We start from the raw sequence: 23,432 nt of genomic DNA on the forward strand, positions 1-23,432 counted from the left end.
TTAATGACAGGTAATCACTTTTAATAATCACTTTTAATAAGCCAATGACTAATGAGTGTGGCTAACAAAGGGGGACAGCCCTTATCAATAACAGGTTTAAATAGAATGCAGGGACCCAGTTAAGCCTCCAGATACCTAAAGCCCCAGACAGTCCCAGACACCATCTACTGCAACTACAGAGGAGAGTTCAAGCAAAATCTCCCCAGATAAACCTAACCAACTCACAAAAACATGAGAAATAATAATAAATTATTGTTATAAATACATACATACATACATACATACTTGCAGGGAAAGCAAGATCCCATAGATATTGAGAACTCTCTGTTTCTCACAATCAGATCAAGAATGAATTAAATGGGTTTTCCACTTGTCTCCCTCCTATATTCAACACCTTCCTTCTTTTTAGTGCCCAATGCCTTTACTCTTCCTCATCTCAGGAAAGACTCCAGACACTTTACATCCTCTTCTCTGATTCACCCTTCCTTCTCAAACTTATCTGTTTGTTTATACACCCTCCCTGGTGTCTAACTGGACATAGGATATGTTAATTCATCTTTACTTTGAGAGAGAGAGAGAGAGAGAGAGAGAAAGGGGCAGGAGAGGCTGAAGGGGAGAGAGAGGGAATTTTAAGCAGGCTCCAAGTCCAGTGCAGAGCCTGCCATGGGACTTGATCTCACGAGCCTGAGATCATGACCTGAACCAAATCAAGAGTCAGATGCTTAATCCACTGAGCCACCCAGGTGTCCCAGACTCCCAAACCATAGAGTTTTTTTCAACACTCTAAACCTAAAGAAGTAAGCCTAACAGTTGCTTCCTAGCAGATAAGGGAGGCCACGCAGGATTCCTTAAATCACACCACATTATCAGCTGCCTGTTCTGTCTGCTTCGCATGAATGGAAGGGAGCAGTAGAGCAGATAATCTAAAGATCATTTCCACTTGGTTTGGGAATGCACCACACGGTGTTGTTGTAGCTGATTTGCTTTGCTAATTATGTTCTACTTAAGCTAATATTGAAATTGGTTCACATTTTTTAAGCTCATCTGGGCAAGAAGAGGGAAAATGTGGTAGTGTGGCCCACTTTGAAATGAAGGACATAAAAGTTCTATGTATGAGCTGATAGATCTGGAAGAGAAACGCCAAAGGAACAAAATAGAACTTTGCCAATTACACCTACCTCATGTGACTCCCTGGGCACCGAAAGGCCAGTCCTTCCAATGGCCTGCCCAGAATCTGAAACCTCCATTAGTAGCCTTCATTAAGGGTCTTAATCATGACATAGCTATGGTTAAAGCAGTATGTAACCTAAGAGGAGTAACACATTTCCTAGCAGACATATTAGCAATTTGTCTAAGTCATCAGTCCTTATTGTCATCTAGTGGAAAAAGCACTGAAGGGGTGGGACACAAGATAATGGTACATTGATGGGGGCATGGGTACACTAAAAGATCACAGGGCAGCTATGGCAGAAGTACAAGAACACCAAGTGCCTTGTGGGTGAGCTGAAAGGGTTGCAGAAAAAGGGTGAGGCAAACTTCACCTCTTTTTTCCTGAATTTTCCTAGTTTCTTGCTCATGCTATACATAGAAAACATGCAACTCTATCAAATAAATTCTTCCCTTCCGCTTTACTTGCTGGGTAACTGGGCTTTCAAGGGCTTCTAGAGATTTCAGAGATCTTGATTTTCCTTTGAGGCATGTCCTTTAGAGCCCAAGCCTAACTATCCATTGTTTTCCAACCCTATAATCTGCAGCAAGGGACCATGGGGCTATTGAAATGTCTTGCTGTCTTTCTCATTGCAGTCTGCTCCCAGTTCTCAAGAGGGGTATATGCCATCTTTGGATTCTATGACCAGATGTCAATGAACACTCTGACCTCCTTCTGTGGGGCCCTGCACACATCCTTTGTGACGCCCAGCTTCCCCACTGATGCAGATGTGCAGTTTGTCATCCAGATGCGCCCAGCCTTGAAAGGCGCCATTCTGAGTCTGCTGGGTCACTACAAGTGGGAGAAGTTTGTGTACCTCTACGACACAGAAAGAGGTAAGAAGAGGCGTCTGCTCTCCTCTTTGTTTTTGTTTTTTTTTTATTAAAACTTTTTTTTAAAGATTTTATTTATTTATTTATTTGACAGAGAGAGATCACAAGTAGGCAGAGAGGCAAGCAGAGAGAGAGAGAGAGGAGGAAGCAGGCTCCCTGCCAAGCAGAGAGCCTGATGCGGGACTCGATCCCAGGACCCTGAGATCATGACCTGAGCTGAAGGCAGAGGCTTAACCCACTGAGTCACCCAGGTGCCCATCTGCTCTCCTCTTTTAATATTCATGTAACAGTGCTGTTCAACCCTCCTCAACTCATGTTTGTTCCCTTCTCTTTAAGTAAATACAATCTAATACTCTTTTAAACTGTATTTAAATTCAAAGTGAATTTAAATTAAGACCCCAAAACATCAATGCAATGGTCATATTAGAATTTAATTTTTCAAACTAAATACGTCCTCTCACCCCCAGCCATGGAAAGAGTGTTGGGACTCTCCTGGCTGAGTCACTGTTGTTGAAAAAGAACCCTCTCTCCTCAAAATAATTTAAGTGGTCTACAATGCACAAAGTAAAAGCAACTTCATCCAAAATAGAGAGAGGCCTAAGCTGGAAAGTTTCAGAAAATTAATCCTATCATTGAATGTAATTGTCCCCATTTCAAAGATGCAAAAACTAAAGCCCAAGAAGAATGTGCTTTTTCACTCAGCCATTTAACCACAGAGCTGGGACTAGTGTCAATATCTCCTGCTTCTAGGGCTTGTTCTGCTAGATCACATTAAGTATTCAGCTTACAGGGCCTCAACAATTATCTGATGGAAATAATGAGCGGAGAGTAACTAAACTGGGCTTTGGGAATGGATGTTTTTTCTAATAGTAAGATAATATATTGAAGACACATTCTATTGAAACAATCTCAGATATTAAGGGTCTGATTCTAAATAGCATACAGTTACGTGTATTTGTTAATTGTATAATGCATTATAATTCAGCCAAATAGCCTCCTCGAAAGCCCAGTTATCTTTGAGGGGTTCCTCAGTAAAATCAAAGGATCCTATCACCATAAGATTCCAAAAAATAATGTTACTTTATCATTTGTTTGCCTGTAACTCTGCCTGTAGCCTGGGAATGATTCTTTCTGACTCAGAGAAGGAGGGAACAAATGGAAGGCCTGTCTGCCTGAGTGTTACCTGAAGAGGTCTTTTCTAGGTAACTTAACTTGAAAGACCATTTTGGTTTTTTTTTTTTTTGGAAACCCAAAGAACTCCCTGTATTTGCCTATGGTACTTACTTCTTTTTTTTTAAGTTTTATTTATTTATTTGACAGAGAGTTAGAGAACACAAGTAGGTAGAGCAGCAGGCAGAGGGAGAGGGAGAGGGAGAAGCATGTTCTCCATTGGGCAGGGAACCTGATGCGGGGCTCATTCCCAGGACCCTGGGATCATGACGTGAGCTGAAGGCCACCGATTAATCCACTGAGCCACCCAGGTTCCCCAAATTACTTCTAAAATATTATAGCTATCATGAACCCAAAGCAAGAGACCTGAGTTCTAGTTCAAACTCTGCCATTTAATGAGCTCTCAGACCTTGACTAATGCACTGAAGCTCTCTTGGCCTTGTCTCTTCTCCTAAGGTGCTTCTCGTCTTAATGTAACATTCTATGATTTTTTGAGATATTATACCAGACACAGAACACTTTGTATCTTGCTGCTAATCCTAACTCATATATTATTAGTTCATAAGTCAAGCAATTTTAAAAGTTGTTACCAACCCCCAATGGTGTGTTTCAGATGCTTATATAATACAGTTCTAATGGGGGTGGACAGAAAAGAACATTGATGAAACCATTCATGAACAACATGGAACACTATCAAGTTGAATGCCACACTATAGACTCTAATTGCTCTAAGAATTGTGAAAAGGTAGCACCCCAGCAAAGTAGAGTTTTCTGAGAAGCTTGGATAAATGATCTAAGCTAGATGATCTAAGCTAGATGAAGTTGTAGATTGCAAGAGAAGAGGGAGGTATGGTTTGGAGAAGGGGAAAAGAGATGAACCAAGGGCAGAATGGAAGGAGTGTTGTGTGTTCACACAGAGCCTTGCCTGACAAGGATAAAAAAATAGTTTCAACATTCTAATCCACAGTTTGCTAAATTCTAGTGCATTTCATTTTCTTTCAAACACTGAGGATGAATTAGCCTATTTCTGTGTATTGTATATTGTATATTCCAGTGTGTAATAATCTAAATTTCAGAATGGAAGTTTGTAAAGCAGGCAGTTTCTCTGAAAACTGTTGTAAACTAAATACCAGTTTTGTTAATACTGTAACCTCTAATCTATTCAAAAGCAGAAGATACATCTCATGTGTTTTCTCCTCACCTCCCATGGCCTTTCTTCACCCATTAGCTGTCAATTGGAGTAAAGGAAGCAAAAGTCCATCTAGGTCTGTTTCTCATCCCTGTCTCTTTTCTCAAATCATCTCACTAAATAGTTTGGACAGTTCTGTGGTCTAAGAGCCAAAAGAATCCTTTCTTACTCATGCATATTTATAATTTTTTCTCTACAGTCATTTAGCTGGTAGGACTGATCTGGTCTGCTTAAGAACTACTTTCTATAAACGTTTACACTAACTTCCTCCTCTGAAAACCTTAAAACACTGAACCAGGACCCTGTTCTCGTATTCCCAATGGCTTATATAGCCCACACTTGGGGAAAAAATGTAGTGTATTCTTCAAGACTCAACATAATTATGCCTCAGCCAACTAACAAACCTGTTGTCCTTATGTTACCTAATGAGAACATTCCACTGCAGCCAGCTCCCATTTCCTTTCTTTTTTTAAGATTTTATTTATTTATTTGTTAGCGAGAGAGCACATGAGCAAGCACAAGCAGGGGGAGCAGCAGGAAGAAGGAGAAGCAGGCTCCTCACAGAGCAAGGAGCCCAATTCAGGACTTGATCCCAGGATCCTGGGATCATGACCAGAGCAGACGCTTAACCGACTGAGTCACCGAAGTGTCCCATGCAGCTCCCATTTTCCACTGTTGCCCAAATGTGCCAGAACTATCCTTGGTCTCAGCAACTTCACTTCTACTACTACCCAGAATTCTCTCCATCTTGATTAGAAAATCTTGTCGGTCCTTCCATTTTTCAAAACATACCTCAAACTCTACCTCTCCAATGTAGCCATCTCTGGCCACTCCAGTTCATTGTCACTCATTCATTCATTTAGTCAGTCAGTTAGTGTTAGACCATAGACATGATTTCTGCACCTATCTTAATGGATAGGACCTAATTTTAAAAAGATTCTCAGTGATAGCCTCATTGAGAAGGGGCATTTAAGCTGAGAAATAATGGATTAGAAGGGACAGCCATGTGAAGAATAGAGGGAAAGAGATTCAAGGAATGGAAATAGCAAGTGCAAAGGCCCTGTAGCCGAGAAGTTTGGTATATTTGAGGAAATGAAAGAAGGTAAGTGTGGGTAAAGGGGAGTGAGGAGGTTGAGAGTGGCCTGAGATGAGACTGTAGAGGTAGACAGGAGGCAGAGGATAGCCATAGAGAATAAAAAGGAACCATGGTAAGGAGTATGAATTTTATTCTAACTTCAGTGGGAGGTCTTTGGAGGATTCTGAACAGGGGAATCACATGATCTAAGTTTCTGTAGAGAATGGAATGTGGTGCAAGAACAAAAGAAGTAAAGCCAATGAAAAGGCCACCATGGTTATCTAGGTGAGAAATTATGGGAGCTTAGACTAGGCTGGAGATGGAAAAAAGTGGATGGAATTGAAATACATTTTGGACACAGAATCAACAGAACTCAGGACAGGTTGACTGTGGGATATGAGGGAGAAGAAGGCTTCATGGATGACTGGTAGACTTTTGGCTTGAGGGACTGGGCAAAATGATAACTCTGTTCACTAAGGTGACTGAGCAGGAGGAGAAAAGTTTTGAGGAGCAAATATCCTGCCTACTTCTGAACACCCACAGGACCCTTTTGTCCATGTCACTCACTTGGCACTTAACATAATTGTTCTCCATTGTTATTTCACTGGGTCTGCTATATACCTTCCCAAGCCCCTCTCTCCAGTGTGATAACAAATAATTGGTTAGCACCTAGATTTATACTTTGTGTCTGCAGTGGTACATAGCATGGGCCTGGGGACATATTTAGTGTTTTTCCAATGCCATTACTGGTTATTCAAGAGTAAGCCCATGACCAATTTTGTTGTTGGACTGAAAGAGAGAGAGAAACACACAAAGCAGGGAAGGAAGGAAGGAAATGGAGGTGGGGAGGGAGGGAGGGAGGAACCGGGAAGGAGGGAAGAGAAGGAAGAAAGAAGATGGGAAGGGAAGAAAGAGGGGAGAAAGTGAATCCAGTTTGTAAATCAAACCATGAGGTACAGTTCTTTAAAATATTCAATAAAGCATCTATTGTGTATTTCCTCATTTTCTACAATAATCTATTGCTTTCATAATAAACATTTTGGAGAAATTACAACCATGAAATCAAATTTTAGAATATTTTAATTACATAAGAGAAATGGAAAATAGAGAGAGAGAAGGGAATATTTCATTCAAGTAAGCTAAATATACAAATGATGTGATTCTACTGTATGAGGGCAGGGGTAAATGAGAAGCTGAGAAATGGGTTGTACAGTTGAAGTCATTTAAAAGCTTTGTGGCACAATCAAGATAACATTGCCTCTGAAGTTATAAACAGCAAATGGATTTCAAGGCTTTCTTGGCTACACATGGATTTCTGTCTGCCCAGAAAGGTCTGGTTTTCTGTTTGCAGTCTTCACTTTGCTTTGTTACCAAAATACCATGTAGCTTCATTAATACAAAGTTGAAAATTCTGCTCTTGGTGCTGTATACAGAGAAATTCATTTCTTGGAAAAACTATGAGGTTGACTAAGTGAGATATCTGCCCCTCTCTACCCTCTCCTCTTTACCGACATCCCTTTTTTATTTACCTAGGGTTCCCCACTCTGTCATTTGTCTACACCTGCCCTCCCTGGTAGGAACAAAGCCTTGATCTCTCTGTCCCAAACTGCCTCTGCACCTCCATAGAAACTTTTCTGTCCCACATTTTGTTTCCACTGATTAATAGACTCTCTCTGCAAGTGATAACACTTCAGCTGACCATTAGACTTTCTCTAGCAAGTGACAACACTTCAGCTGACCAATGTACTCATGCTAATTTCTCTATGGCTGTTAATGATGTGATGTGTTAGTGCATCCAGGGAAGAAATTTCTAGTCAGGTAAGGGCATTCTGTGGCATTGAACCTTAATCCAAAGCATGGCTTTCTGCTGCTGGCACCACAAGTCCAGTTGGGGAGGCCTCTTGCCCACACACCTTCCCACACAGAAAGTCCTAAAGCTATGCCAGGGAGGTATTATTGGTCTGAAACGTGGCCACCTCTTCCAGTTTTCTGTTAGACCTGTTTTTTGGGTATAAGTGACCTAGTTCTCTGTGGTGCTAACATTTCCCCCAGAACAGCAACACACTTGAGAACTGCAGCCAGACTCTCTCGTGCCACTGACAACTCTCCTTGCCTTCAATGGGCACAGCCCACAGAGATGAAAGGTTCTGGCCCAGGCTGCAGCTCTCAGCTTAGATAATGAGATAATAGTTCTAAGTGCCCTTTGAGGCAACTAGTCCCTACCTTCTTGCCAGTGTTCAATAAACTCCTGCTGTTTCCCATTCTCAATCTGAAACTCCCTACTCAGTTCCCAAGTCACTCTCTGGAAGTCAACAGTCTTCTAAAAGACCTTTCTATTTGCTCTAGAAAGTTGGGGCTGAAACATGGGTGGTGGCAACAGGTAGTCCATCGGTCACCAAGCAATTATTGGGCCTTTTCTAGTACTAGCTTGTGCCGGGCCACTGGTAGTATTTAAGAAAGACAGAATTAGCTGCTGCCTTAAAGAGTTCACAATCCTGTTGCTGTAACAGTGATTTATCTCAGGGGCCTGGAAAAAATTAATTTTTAACCCAACTGTTCCCTCATCCAATAATGACATGTGCATTCATTAGAGCAGACATCTTGTGAAAGATTAAAAATGTCGCCAGATAGCAAGGAAGATGGGAAAATGCTTGAAGAGCATGAGGGCTTAAGACGTAAAGAGATTCCCCCCAGAGAAGGAGAAGGGGGCCCTTCCTCACAGGAGTGTTTTCGGATTGACTGGGTTCAATGCCACACACCTTCCTGTATGTTGTTGTTTACCACCTACTTACACAACCTGGCTTCATCCCTCCCATCCAGCTCTACATTCCCAAATAAAGTGCAGAATCTGTCTCCCCTCTATGTTTCTGTCTCTGTTTCTCTCTTGCTTTCCCTCCCTCCCTTCTTCCTGCTTTCCTTTCCCTTTTTACACACACACACACAGGCATGCAGGCACACACATACACATCCCAGTACCAATCAGTGGCACAAATCAATAAATCCCTATTATTGGCCTCATTTTATCATAAGATAAAGCTATTGGATAAGAGCAGCTGCCATTTTTTACAAGCACTTCCTATGCACTAGGCCATGAGTTTTTGGATTACCATACTGAATCCACGTGGCAACCCTTATCTTTACAACTGAGGAAACCAAGGCACAAAATGCTGAATTATGACTCCTAGGATCACACAGCTCAGTGTGCCAAAGCAACAAAACCAGAATTTCAACCCAGGTCTGCCACATTCACAGTCTATGCATGCTGTTTGCTGCAATAACACTGCCTCCCACACTTCTAACATGTGAAAACTTCTACTACCTCTTCCCTTAGTCCTTCTTTCAGCCATTCTTCAAAAATACCTGTTACCTCAACGCTCCTTATCCTAGGTGTCCTCCGATGGATATAGTCCAGGGTTCAATTTCCTTCATAAAGCCTGGTGTCCACAAATGAACACCAGAAGTCGTGGTCCCGGAGTTCCAAGATTCCAGATAGACAGCAGATCAAAAATCCAGGTTAAGTGGTGCCTGGGTGGCTCAATTGTTAAGCGTCTGCCTTTGGCTCAGGTCAAGATCCCAGGGTCCTGGGGTTGAGCCCCACCTCAGGCTCCCTGTTCAGCGGAGAGACTGCTTCTCCCTCTCCCTCTACTGCTCCCTCCTGCTTGTGCTCTCTCTCTCTCTTTCTCTTGCTCTACCTCTCTGACAAATAAATAAATAAATAAATAAATAAATAAATAAAATCGTTTTTTAAAATCCACGTTAAGGGGCAAATGAGTAGTAAAAATAGCAAATGCAGCCAGGTGGGAAGGGGGTGAGCCGGCTGTCTGTGGCTCAAACCCTTTGAGTGCTGTGGGACATGGCTCTGAGGCAAAGTGAACTCAGAGATTCCTCTCTAGGTCAGAAGCAGTTCCCAGAGCAGAGAAAGATCTGAACCTGCAGGTCCTCATCACTATGGTGCCATTTTTGCCTGGAGAAGAAGAAAGCAAGGAGAGACAGATGACAGGTTCTACCATGGTTACTTGGCAGGAACGTGAAGAAAATGGTTTCAGGTAACTTGATGTAAGAAAAGAAAAGAGAAGAGAAGAGAAAAAGGAAGAAAAAGAAAAAGAAAAAAGGATAAAGAACAGACTATCGTGGATTTTTTTTTTCTCCTCCACTTTAAGAACCGAGTAAAAGATGTGCGAAGGTAACAGATGGCTCCAATTCTAGTCATGTCCATTTGCCTTCTGGGAAAAGCAAAGCCAAGAGAGTTTTTATTGAAATTCAAGCTACTTTTTACATCTGAATAAATTAGGAAGGCCCAGAGAGTATGTTATGCTGTGAGAGACAGACACTAAATTCCCCTGTTTGAGTGGCAATAATCGGGGTTGACAGTACTTGAGACATTTGGTAGCTTCTGCGGCCTGCCTAATCTATTGCGATGAGTCCTCAACTGTGAGAGCATCTTGAGAGCCTGCGCAATAATAACAGTGAATGACTCTTTGGACTGGACTGTGAATAAAAGACCACACATATGTCTGTAATGAGCATTTCATTGAAAATGAAAATACCGAAGCTGTCATATTTTTTAATGCTTCGATTTGCACATCCTTGACTGCTTTGGGGCATAAAAAGAGAAAGTGCAGAGCAATTTGTTGTCAGCTCTTGAAATAAATTATCATTTAAACACTTCCTCTCCACAAAGGTTATTAGCTTAGTAGCTTGTTCCTAGGGTTGAACCATCAGTAGGGGAAAAAAAAAATCACAAGACATTAAACTACCCTTTCAAAAGCTGAATATTAGTTACTGTGGAAATTGTTCTCTTAGTGGCTTAACATATTTTGCTGTAGCTCTCGAGAGCTACAGATTAGACTGCAGCGACTATTAATAAATACTGTCATATTTTACAGTTGTCACGCAAAGCTGAAAAAAGGCTTCGCTGTGATTAGATCCTGTTTACTGTAATATTTCCAGCTCAGCCTCAGAAAGGCAGTTTTCCTATAAAGGTATTTTCCATAAGTAGAATATTTCTCCATCAGACAACATGACTAATTTTAATGTATCATTAACTCCTTGGTAGCAGTGAATTTGAGGTTGAATTGACTTCACAGCCAGAGATCCATTCCTCTCCAGAGACACAGTAAGCTAAACTGTCAAATCTTTTCTTTTGGGTTATCCTTCATATTCAGAGATGGTGTGACCATTGGGAGATGTGCTTCAAGTCATCACCCTCCCCCCGCCGCCACAACACACAGACACAGAAGGACAAATTTGTACCAGTTTATCTACCTTCTTTTGCCCTGTCCCTCTTGTGACTAATTGCATTGTTTGCAAGGCAGCAAGTCAGGATTTAGGGCAGGAATGACACTTCGGTGGGCTAGCTCGAAATTCTGCTTCCTGAGCTTAAATGCCATCATAAGAACAAAAGAAATAAATCTCCAGCCCCCCTACCATGCATTAGCTGTTTGGAATGGGATTCACATCTCTGAAGAAAGGAGGTGACAGCTGGCAGGGTTGCTTTTGCTCTGACCTTCCATTGCTTTTCATCCAGCTCCTTGAGGAATTAACCCTCACTAAACTGAATATCTAGTTTTTGATGAGTGGGTGGTCCTGACACTATTGAGGGTTAGCTGATGTATTCTGTAAATTCAGAGTGGAGCCTGAGAGGTCCTTGAGAAGGCTCTTCTAAATGTTCCTTTGGGGAAGAGAGAGACTGTGTGGTGTAGACCTACAACTGCGGTTTTAAGATTCGTCCCCTGGAGCCCCTTTAGAAAACAAAACCTGGGCAGGAGTGCTGTGGAGGTTAAGCAAAAGAATGTATGTACTGTCTTTAGCACCAAGCTGGACATAGTAATGTGCTCAATAAATTTTACCTCTTTTTATTTTATTATCATAATAGAACAGTGATCCTCAGTGGGGAGAGAAGGTGATTTGGCCTCCCGCAGGGACATTTGGCCCTGTCTAGAGACATTTTCAATAGTGGGGAGAGGCCAGGAATGCTGCTAAACATCCTACAGCACACAGGACAGTACCCACCCCCAAAAGAATTATCTGGAACGAAATATCGAGTGTCATGGTAGCAGCAGAGTCAAAGGACAGATGGTTGCAGAAACTCCTCAAGGGGTTGTCAGTGAACCAATCTAGCATTTACTGAGTCTCTCTTACTGTGCCTAGATTGGTGTTAAGAGCTAGCAGGTTCAATAGGAGGTAGAGCCTTTGGCTTTGAAGAGCTTCTATTATGGTCAGCGAGACAGGATAAGATTAATGCACATGAAATAAAGATAAGGGTAAAACAGCATAAGGCCATAGCTAGATTGTGTAGTACAGATTTGAAGTACCATGGGAATCCAAATAAGAAAGAGTTCACAATAGGCTAGATGGACACATCAGGCAAGGCTCAACAGAAGAAGTTAGACATTTTTCTAAGTCCACCACCCAACTAGCAATGACCTTGCCTTGATTGCTAAGGCCAACCTGGTATCTAGAACCAAAACAACATGGCACTCCCATCAATGCTCCCAAACGTCAGAGCTCAGGGCAAGAAGCACAATTAAAAGAAAAACCAAAAAAAGAAACAATGTCCTTTTTCTAAATGGAAAGCAATTACAGAGCTGTTTGAAAATAGGCAGTAAACAAAAGGAGGGAGGGAAAATACTGGCATAATTCCACCCCCCCCCAACTAATCCTGTAGCAAAAGTACAATTTGCAACAAAATCAACAGTGCTCTCTCCCTCTCTCTTGCAGTCAAACACACTGTTTGGCATCAGCACCTCTACACAAGATGCTTTAGCAGAAAAGTGAACGGAAGCAAGGAAGACAGGATATGAGTGGGAGGTTAAGCTGGAGCAAGCTCCACCCTGACCTCCTCTCTCCCCACAGCACCCCCCACCCAGCTTTCCCCCTTCCCAATCTCTATGGAGCACCTTCATTCAGGAGGAAAGTGGGGGCCCTAACATAGACTACATTCCTCCCCATCTTCTGGATCCTTTCCTGTCAATAAGTTTCCAGTGTCGGCTGCTATCCTGCTTTGTCGACTCCACAAACGATCTGATTAATTCTCTGGTGCTAACTGCCTCAGCGGGCTTTCTCAGCAGTAGAAAAGAGGCTAATTAAGATCATGTCAGGCGAAGAGGCTGACAGGTTATGTTCCTGGGCCACACGGAACTTTTAGAGGGCGCTTCAACTCCACTGCAGGCTGGCAGTGCTTGGCCAGACACTGACTCTATAGTAGCCTTCAAATTTATTTCCACCAATTCCTGTGTCAACGGGCCTCCATTTTGTCAAGGATTTACGTCCTCCTCCTTGGGGTAATGAGCTGCCACTGTGTTTGCTCTCAATCACATTATTTCAGCTCCCTTTCATTTGAATTTTAATATGCTTATAAACAAAGATAACAATTAATAGTGGGTTCATTTTCCCACCTAAATCATGTGTGTGAGAGTGTGTGCCGGAGACAGAGAGAGAGGGAGAGGCTGTGTGTGTGTGTGTGTGTGTGTGTGTGTGTGTGTGTGTGTGTGTCTTATCAGCATATAGCCCATAGAGGTGAGTTTAGGACAAGTAAAGGAAGCCCTACTTCTCACAGCAGGTAGAAAATGGAGGAAACATATGGAACTCATTACACCAAGTGGTGGATTAGACTGAAAATAAAAATAGCTTCTCCCTTCCCCCAATAAAAGCTTAGGTGAATTCATGGATGAGAGACCGATAGTTATTAAAGGAAAGAGATGTTTGGAGATTTCTCAAAACTGAGGTTACCACAAACTGCACAGCAGACTTCAGGGGCCATACTTGCCTTCTCATAAGCAAATAGTCACACAGAGTGCTGTGTGGGGGAGGGTTTTTAGAGCAAATCTCAAGATTATCAAGAGTCCACTATGCATCTGGGAAGGGGAGAAGAATGCTGAGAAATAGGGAAATGTTCTTCAGGATGATTCCATCTATTCTCATAAAATTAGAGCCTCCAACCGCAGCAAGAATGACATCCTGTTGGGCAAGGTGATTGGCCCAGCTAAAGATGTTGAAGAAAACCACCATCAAACAAGAATTAGTCCCATGCCTAACTCTGCCACTAAGTAGCAGTGTGATCCTGGGCAAGTCACAGAGCCTTTCTGGTCCTCAGATCCCACATTTGCAAAATGAGAGTGTGGATTCCATCATTCTTCAACTAAAAATTGATGAGTGTAGCAGTTGTGTGTCAAGGACATTACTAGGGTTATAGAAGTGAATGGAATAGAGTGCCTAGCCTTAAGCAGCTCACAGTCTCAAAGGGGAGCAAAGACGTGTAAATAAGTAGAATCTACAGCAATTCTTTTAGGTTCTAAAATTCTGTTGGGGGGCGCCTGGGTGGCTCAGTGGGTTAAAGCCTCTGCCTTCGGCTCAGATCATGATCCCAGGGTCCTGGGATCGAGCCCCGCATCGGGCTCTCTGCTCAGCAGGGAGCCTGCTTTCCTTCCTCTCTCTCTGCCTACTTGTGATCTCTCTTTCTGTCAAATAAATAAATAAAATCTTTTTTAAAAATTGCTTTAAAAAAATAAAATAAAATAAAATTCTGTGGGCTATCATAGCACTTCCATTTCTTCCTCTTCTTTTCTCCATAATGAAACCAGAACTCCTTTTCAAATGACCACTCTTAGGGAGGGTTTTAGGGACCTGAATATTCACCCACATCAGCTTTAGAAATTAGCCAGACACCTTCAGCATGCACACATTTCCTTCTTGCTCACCCTTTAGTGCCCAGCCCTTACTCTTTCTCGGATTCTGCTGGGTAGAAGAGAAAAGGAAACAAGCCTAGGTTGGTGGATTAAGATGTCCAGTAGCTCTTAAAACCCTTCATGATAGATCTCATACATTTTCTTCTAACAAGGTTTGTCGGAATTTTCAGCAGTCCCTCCTCCCCTTACTTAAGGCCTCTACTGCCAGCACCCTTCAGTTTCTTTTTTTTTTTTTTTTAATTTATTTATTTGACAGAGATGACGAGTAGGCGGAGAGGCAGGCAGAGAGAGAGGGGGAAGCAGGCTCCCCGCCAAGCATGGAGCCCGATGTGGGGCCCGATCCCAGGACCCCGGGATCATGACCCGAGCTGAAGGCAGAGGCCTCAACCCACCGAGCCACCCAGGCACCCCACCCTTCAGTTTCTTAAACCATAGTTCCACACAGCCCTCAAGGCTTCTGTGAAATGAATGCATTCCTGCCAAAAATGATATGGATTTAGGATAATAATGCAGCTTTGTTTCTTGCTTATATCCAAATTCTGTAAAGATTCAGAATGCTTCACTCAGCGAGACAGTTACAGTTTCACATGGACTTTCCAGAGGATCTCCCCAGGTCTAGATCTGCATGTCTCATCTCCCCCTAAAAGTTTTAATTGATGCCCCACTGGAACCTCAAACTCAACCTGCTGAATTCTCCGAAGTTATCATCTTCCTAGAAAATTCTCTCCTCCACCTGTGTTCCCAGGTCCCACAAATGGCACTGCCCAGCTTCTTGAAGCAAAAACTTCATCCTTGAATCTTCCCTCTTTGGTGTTCCTCACACTTATCGCCAAGACCTTCTTCCGCATTCCCACCACCACTGACTTAAGTGCAGTCTGCCATCACCTCCTGCACCATCCTCCTAATGGATCTCCCTCATCTTACCCCCTCCACTGCCACCAGGCTGCAGTCTTCCCTTCCTGTCACTCACCTGCCTAAAGGCTTTCATTGGTGTCCCGTAACTCCTAGTATTGCATCCTAGCTTCTTACCAGGGCTCAGAAGGCCCAGCATGGTCTGACTCCAACCTGTTTTCCTAGCCTCATCTCCTCCCATTACTTACCCACTACCACTCTACACTCTAGCCACCTGGAACTATGCTACTTTCAATAGGCCATAGGTGCTATACTTTTCATATTTAGCCTCCATGCCTTGCATATGATTTCAAAATACTATTCCAACTTTCTGGCACTCAACCCCTTCACCCCACTCCCCCACCTTTACACACACACACACACTTTATCTGCTAAATGATACGTGCTTCAAAACTCTGCTCAAATATTCACTTCCCCAGGCCTAGGTGTCCCAGGTTGCCTGTCCTGTGTCCTCATAGTATTTTGTATATGCCTCTAGTATAGATCTGATCATACTATAGTATTATTATCTGTTTATGCCTTTATCCTCCTCAAAAGACTGTGAACTTATTGAAGATTGTTGTCTTCCTCATCTCCGCCAGCACTATGTTAAGTGCTGAGTATAATATAGTACCTGGATGATTATTATTATTTGTAAATTGACCAAATGAATGAGTGAATAACAAAACCTTCACTAAAAACAAAATGGGAGATTTTAAGGGCCTTGAGGAGCTGGTGAAGAAAGATTTGGGTGGATTGTATCTTCTCAGATCATACATTAGATGTTACCCACCTACCTCTTTTTTTTTTTATTTTATTTATTTGACAGAGAGAAATCACAAGTAGGCAGAGAGGCAGGCAGAGAGAGAGGAGGAAGCAGGCTCCCTGCAGAGCAGAGAGCCGGATGTGGGGCTCGATCCCAGGACCCTGGGATCATGACCTGAGCCGAAGGCAGAGGCTTTAACTCGCTGAGCCACCCAGGCGCCCCACCCACCTACCTCTTATACATTGGGCTCATACTCACTTTGAGTCCTTCTGTGACCCAATCTCTTCACCAAAGATATCATCTTCCTTTAAAAACAAATTAAAAAAAAAAAGATATCACCTACCTGGTCAAATCAACTTGGAAGCAGAATGAACATTCTAGTGCTGGGAACTTAAGTTATAGGTCTCTGGCTTAAGGAAAACCCTCTAGGGCAGTAGATGGTCCCTGAGTCTCAGCCAATACAGAGTCATTAACATTTGAGGAAACTCAAGAGCTAGGGTAGAGATACTGTACTATTTTATACCAACAATGTTGTTCAGAGTTCCACATGAATTCTCTAAAGACAGGAGGAACATGATATTAATTTCCACAGCTCCCAATGAAAAAGTAAGTAAAGCAAATAATTTCAAAATGTCTGTGTAGACAATGTGACAATGATGAGAGGTGACCTGAGAGCCAATGCAGTCAGTTCTCAGTTATCCATACAAGATGGAGCGAGCCAGGCACAGATAAGCCAAAAGGCATTTCTGTGGGCATGGAATAGTGCCTTATTTATTTATTTATTTATTTATTTATTTATTTGGCAGATGGAGATCACAAGTAGGCAGAGAGGCAGGCAGAGAGAGAGAGGGGGTAGCAGGCTCCCTGCTGAGCAGAGAGCCCGATGCCGGGCTCGATCCCAGGACCCTGGGATCATGACCTGAGCTTAAGGCAGAGGCTTTAACCCACTGAGCCACCCAGGCTCCCGGAATAGTGCCTTTTTATAACAGATTTTCCTTCTTGTTTCCATACTACTTAGGCTTGGCTGAACATGGGAATAAAGGGAGGTACAGTAGGGGAAGGGAACTTTAAAGATGTTCTTTCAATTATAAATTCCCCCAAAGACAGGAAGCACACTTTTGAGGAAGTGGCGGGAATAGGATATAAAATAGTTATGTGGAGAAATAGAAGTGGATAAGGGGGACACAGAAGAAAAGAGAGGGAGGGCCGTGAATCTGAGGCAAAAGGGGTGATGTCAAGGCCCCCAAAACAAACTTTGCTGATCTTAAAATGACCAGCCTTATTCCTGAAACGATAATGACTGGCAGACATAAATCAGGAACAAAGACCATTGACACTAAACATCGTACGCCTGGTGATTTTTGCTAAAGAGATTTGAAGTGGGATTTTATATTGCTTAAGAAATTGAAAAGAATTGCATCAGCTATAAAATTTCCAGGTTTCAACAAGCAAACTACAGAATTATTACAAAGAAGTATTGTAAACCTCTAAGAGGCTGAGAAAAAGCCTCTAAAGAATAGTCAGGTCTCTTCCTCTCTTGGGAAGCTCTTGGTAGAGGTGTATTCCTCCTGAAAATCCTCAAGAGGAAATAACTGGATTCCATTTGACACAGGATAGCAGGAAGCTGTACAATATTATTTGCCAAAACTAACCATTGTCTTTCATTTTTTCTCTTTTCAACAACATAAGTGTATTACGGCTTGTCAATAAGATGGTAACTTTCAAGAGTAAGCACTAAGGCTTATCTAAGTGATTTTTTTTTATCCTGCCATTTTTATCTAGCACAGTGCTGGATAATAGCACACAAAAAAAAATTTAGATGTCAAGCTGGAAAGGTCTTTAAATTTCCTAAGTCTGAGGTTTCAGGTTCTGAAAAATGGATTGGCCCCATATTTTGTTGAGTTGGTAAGTCTCCTAATCTGTAATTCTACTTAAAATGTGGGATTCCAAAAATCTAAAGACTAGCCACAGATTTATCATATTAAGCCTTTTCTACTCTGTCTCAATGCTTTTATCTAATAATGGCAGTAATATACTTTGCACCCTATCTCACATGAGTAAAGAGGAATGGCACAATGATGTAAGCTAAAATCAAATGCTGAGCATGACTGCGCAACTGCCTACAACTCAAAAAACTCTGTAGATAAGTGGTTAAGATGCAAGATAGGCTCATTGTCTGTGCCCACAGACTTACAGAGCTGTCCGCAAGGCTTTATCCAACAAAACTGAAAGAGCATGCACCTTTCCACATTCTGGGTGTACTCACCTACCTGGAGGATCCAGCCAGTTCTATCCCTTATTTGCATCCATTACCAGGTCAACAAGCCATTGCATTAAATGGGAATAGTCCACAAATGCTCATCAGACCAGTGGTTCCATGACACACTCTCCGGGGCCATACCATGGCTAGCAGGAATGGCCACAGGCTCTAGGCTCTGGGTTGTAGGCCCTCTTCCTTTCCCTTAGATTGATAGAATCCTTGTAGTTAATTCACAAGACTGTTGCTCAGATCACATCCAAGAAAGACGCCTAGACCAGTTCCTGGCACATAGTTAGCATTCTGTCAGTGTCAGCCACCATTATTAGGCTCTTAGTAGGGTCACAGGGAAGAGGTGAGGACTGAGACACAGAATGAAGATCCTAGGCTGCCCTATGTGTTCTCTTTTGTACCTTTCGGCAACACTGCTCACCTCTCCACAGGGCTAATTTTGGTTCTCCTCCATCAGAATCACAGCCTGTCTCTAGGAAAGGAGTGAGGAAGCTTATTTACTTCACACAGGGGCAGAAAGGACTAATGCACAACCTCACACAGACATCTTGTGTTTTTGACAAGTGCAGAAAGCTTCAGGCCCCAGGAAGGAAGCTCTGCCTCGGGAATTATGATACGGGTGATGGAGGAGGGGGATCCTCCATCCAATACCAGGGATGGAGAATGTCTTCCTACAGTCCTAACTTCACAGTCAGCCCCCATCTTTTCCACATATTGCTGAGGTTAGGCCCATTGTTGAAGAGAAAGGAAGGATTAGAAGAGCTGGACCAGCACATTTTAGTGGTTTTACTGGGCACATGTTCTGGAAAATAACAAAACAGAAGATGGCATTCTCTTCATTCATAAGCAAATCAAAATGCCTAAAGCAACTTAAGCTGAACAGACAACCTCTTTGGAAAACCCTGAAGCCAGTGGCTGCACCAAAAATATATCCATATTTTCATTTTTTAATAAACTGACAAAGTGGAGCATATGTCTTTTCTTACACATGTTAGGCTCTCTTGGATTCATAGTATGCATATGGAATCCTAGAATCATGAAGCAAAGTTTGGTTTATGGTCTTACATTTGTTTGGCTTAAAGTCGGCCACTGCTGGGAAAGGGAGCAATGGCCAGTTTCTTTTTGCAGGTTCCCTTCCAGTCTCTCCCTGCACCTGCAGGAGCATTCCCTGCAGCCATGGCCATGGGACTGGATGGACCCAGTCATTTCTGTGCATCACCCATGAGGAGGGGCATGAAAAGAAAGTGAAGAACAACAGAGAGCATGGGGGAATCTCTGGTCATTGGGGGAGAGATTGTGCAAAGGATTCTTTCTGTGGCCTTAGAGATGAACAGGTAAGATAACAACTACCCTCACTAACAAATCTAGTCAGCATCCTCCAAACCCCAGCTTCCTCATCATTTTATCTTTAGGGGTTGTCCCCACCAAGCGGACATTCAAGAGTCTATGGTACAGTAGCCATATCTTCTGAACACAGAAACAGGTCACGTGGTCTGACAATATGTTTCTTTTCCTTCTGGCTTTTCCAAGGCAGACCTGAGGATTTCAGTCCCAGTTCTGACATTGATCGGCTGCATGAACCTGGGCAAAAACCTAAGTATCTGTAAAGTGACAATCATTAAAGAATCTGCCTAATTGGACTGTTAACAAAAACTAAATGAGATAAGGTGGAAATGGTTAGCAGTGTCCAATAAACAGAAATGCACCCAATAAATGGTAGCTATTATTACTTATGATAATAATCAAAATTTTGCAAATACATCGACATGAAACCGCATTTAGTTACTAACTTCAAGGAAAAGAGATATGTGAAATTTGGCCTGCCCCAGAAAATTCTAGATGTCTTATCATTCGATCTATAGGTACTGCTTCCCCTTCAGTTTAACAAGGCATAGAAAGAAGGCAACCTTCTCACTGACCTCATAATTCCTCATAGCTACCGATAAGCTATTTCGAGCTCTGTGAATCTGATTTCTCTCCTGGTCCCTATCTTTTGTGCTCTTTGAATGTTCCAAATGGAAATGAGAGAAATATCTCCATAAACTATTTGCTTGTATGAGCTCACCTAATATGTCACTGAGAGATCGAAATTATTGCATAACCGGAACCCACCAAAATGGAAAAGCAGTTATTTTCATTAACATTGTTCAAAAGAAAACCTGCTATTTTACACTTCCAAGCATTTTTCCCATCTTTTGTCATCATTCACACCCTGTGAGGAGGGCACTGCGGGTGTATCATTGCTGGTTTTCAGAAGCAAAAAATCCATATTCCCTAAAAAAGGAAGTGACTTGTCAAAGGTCAAACAGCTAATAAGTAATGAAAACAGGACCCAGGTCCAAGTTTCCTAACACCCAGTCCCATGACCTTTCCATTCCACCTGCCTGCTGCATGATTTTAATTCAAAAGATTATTTCCTTACTGACAATAATAGACTCAGGCTTTAGGGAGGAGGTTTGGGGCTAATGAGTAATTAGTTCTTTGGATTAATATCCTCCTTTGACTGAGCATTAGCTAAGTGTCAGGCTCTGCACTAAGCCTTTTAAATGCACCATCTCCTTTCATCTCACTACACTTTTACAGGGAGATACTCATGATCCTCATTTTACAGATAAGAAAGTAGAGGCACAGCAGAGGTGAAGTGATTTGCTTAACGTCATACTCCTCATGAGTGCTGAAGCTAGTTCTAGATGTCCTGTTTCTTAACTCCCAATCAAGTGTTCTTTCTACTACTCCACATTGACAGGAACTTCCAGCTCTCTTATTAACAAGGAATGGATGTTATTTTTAAAGATGCTTTAGGGCAAAAAGATAAGCCCGTACTCTCTCAATTTCTCATACTGATAGAGAAGTACAGAAAGCAGGCAAATCATACCTAATCCCAAAGCCCTGACTGCACAGCTGTGGAAGGACAGCTAGGGACACAGAATTCAGCAGAGAGAACTCAGGGTAGGTATACATCGCCTCTCACCTGCTCAAGCCCTGGGCTCCAGTCACAGATGATTCTCAACCAAATAGAAGAGTAAAGTAGGAGTAGTCAGTTTCTTGCTCCCTTCCTCCCGTGGGGAGCTTAGGGCCCTGCTCTGGTTCTAATCTATCCCATACCCCTTACCACAATCATCCTTGCTCCCCTCTCCCTAGAACTCTGCTAGATGTCTGGAGTCAAGTCCCAAGTTCTTGTGGCTGGGGAGGATAATGGTTGCAACACCTCAGTGACATTTGCTTTTTAAGAAGTGCTTTCTAGGCCTTTACCTTCTGGGTGTCTGAATTGGGGGCTGCAGAACCAGCTCTGTCTATGGCCCTCTCCCAACCAAATCTGACGTGAGGATAGCCAATTAGGAGGGGGATTGAGTATGGGTTGCTATCCTCATTTTCTTGCTTCCAGAAATTTTTTCCCTGAGGATACAAATGAGTGCAAATCACCCTAAAGACAGGAAAGGTGAAGTTCCATGTGCACATTTAGACCAGGAAAGGGAAAAATCAGTTCATTATTTCAAGACCTCTTGAGATGCTGTAAATACACAGTCAACACAGAACAAAGATCTCTTTTTCCACCCCTTACATTATTTATGTGCCATCTAAAAATTACATGCCCGTTCTCTTTCCAGCGCTGAGAGAGAGAAACATGCATATTCATGATCTGATAAATATTTAAGTGGGATTTATTTAAATGAGAGAGTCCATTTACAAACATTCCCTGGCTCTGAGATTTTATCCTGGGCACACAGAGGGAGGATAATTTCCTCTGGTAGATTCAAAACCTCCGCTGGCCACCTGCCCCCCTAAACTTGGAGCTCTTCCTTGAGAACTGGTGAATGCTACCCGCATTATTTCAAGGGAGTCTTCTGTATCTCCTCCCTCCAGGCCTGCCTTCTTCCTCTGAGCTCTTGCCATAGGATCAGTTCTTGGCAAAATGCTAGAACTGGCATTTTATTTGGGGGTTGGGGGGTAGGTTAGTCCCAACTTTATTTGCCTAGGCACTTCCTCCTCCCCACTCTAGCCCCACAGCAGCTACCACCACTGATATCCCCAGCCTTCCTAGGGTCCACCCCTCCAGCTAAGGGATGACAGTTCTGTGATGTACCAATTAACGAGGACTGTGCTACCTTTCCCAGGAGGACACACATTTTAATACTAAAGCATTTTGTCAGCATTCATTTCCAATGCATGTATACATACAGTGTTTTCTTTGCTCCTCCAAACAATCCTATGAGACACCCAAGGCAAGAATGCTTTTCTCTGTCTTAGAGATGAAGAAATAAAAGGACAGCCTGCTTGCCCAACTTAAGTCACAGGGCTAGTGAGTTGCAGATTAGGACTTGAACTCAGGTCTGACTCTTAGCTCTGGACTCTTTTCATTACATAGAGCTGCCTCTCATCTAGGAAGGATGCCCAGAGAGAAAGTAATGACAACCCAAAGGGAGGACTCATGGTGACCTCTTGGGCATTGTGGCTGTCGGAGGGGAAGTATTTGGGGATGCCTGGGACTATACTCAACACCTCTTCAGTCCTACCATATTAGTGACTTTCTACGTGTGAACTTAATTCTGGGTTCTTGGGCACCACCCTGGCTCTAGGTCTAGCTAGTCCTATCCCACCCATCTTCCTCACTCCCTAATTCGATTTGCCTGTTTTGTATCTCATTTTATCAAAATGTCATGAGCTGATCTGTGAATTCACCTGTAGAGCAAATCTGGGCAAGGAGTAAGTACTTGTACTTAATGGCTCAATGTATAATACCTCCCGGGTCATACACACGTTTCGCCAGAATCTTCTAATGCCTTACGTGAAGGACACTGTGTATGGCAAAGACTTCAAGCAATGAGCCAAGAGAGCAAGGGCAGTATCATTGTGCAAATGAACTGCACAGTTCTCTAACTTACACTACCGAAGTGATCATCTGTGTTCTGCTTAATTTATAGTTGCCAGATAAAAAACAGGATGTCCAGCTAAATTTGATTTTCAGATAACAATTTTTTTTTAGTATAAGTATGTCCCGAATATTGCATTGGATGTACTCACACTTACAATTATTCATTGTTTACTCAACATTCAAATCTCCTGGGCTTCCTGGGTTTTTTTGTTTGTTTGTTAAATCTGTCAACCCCAGCTTAAACTATAAGACCTGGCCTGCTGAGAATTATCATCAAAACAGTGCCAACTGGGCATTTGCTGACTTGTGACACTTAATTGTGATTGATCCTATAGCACATGACATTGTGCTGGAGGGCTGAGAGCTGGTGAGGGAGGACGAGCAAAGGCAGCCATGGGCAAAGAAACATGTCCCAGCCAGCCCCATGACACTGGTCTTAGTCACTTGTACATGACATAAAAGTAATGTCACT

The 23,432-nt window shown here is 42.6% G+C and overlaps 1 protein-coding gene across 5 annotated transcripts in view; it reads left to right on the forward strand.

The window, feature by feature from the left end:
* The window catches only part of GRIA3 (glutamate ionotropic receptor AMPA type subunit 3), a 291,350-nt gene that overhangs the window by 71,718 nt on the left and 196,200 nt on the right, over positions 1–23,432 (forward strand). For all 5 annotated transcript variants that reach the window (XM_045995279.1, XM_045995280.1, XM_045995278.1 and 2 more), the window contains one exon: positions 1,804–2,043. In XM_045995279.1, the coding sequence (XP_045851235.1) occupies positions 1,804–2,043 (240 nt within the window). The remainder of the gene's footprint in view (positions 1–1,803; positions 2,044–23,432) is intronic.

Source organism: Meles meles, chromosome X (assembly GCF_922984935.1).
Source record: "Meles meles chromosome X, mMelMel3.1 paternal haplotype, whole genome shotgun sequence".
Classification (NCBI taxonomy): Eukaryota; Metazoa; Chordata; class Mammalia; order Carnivora; family Mustelidae; genus Meles; species Meles meles.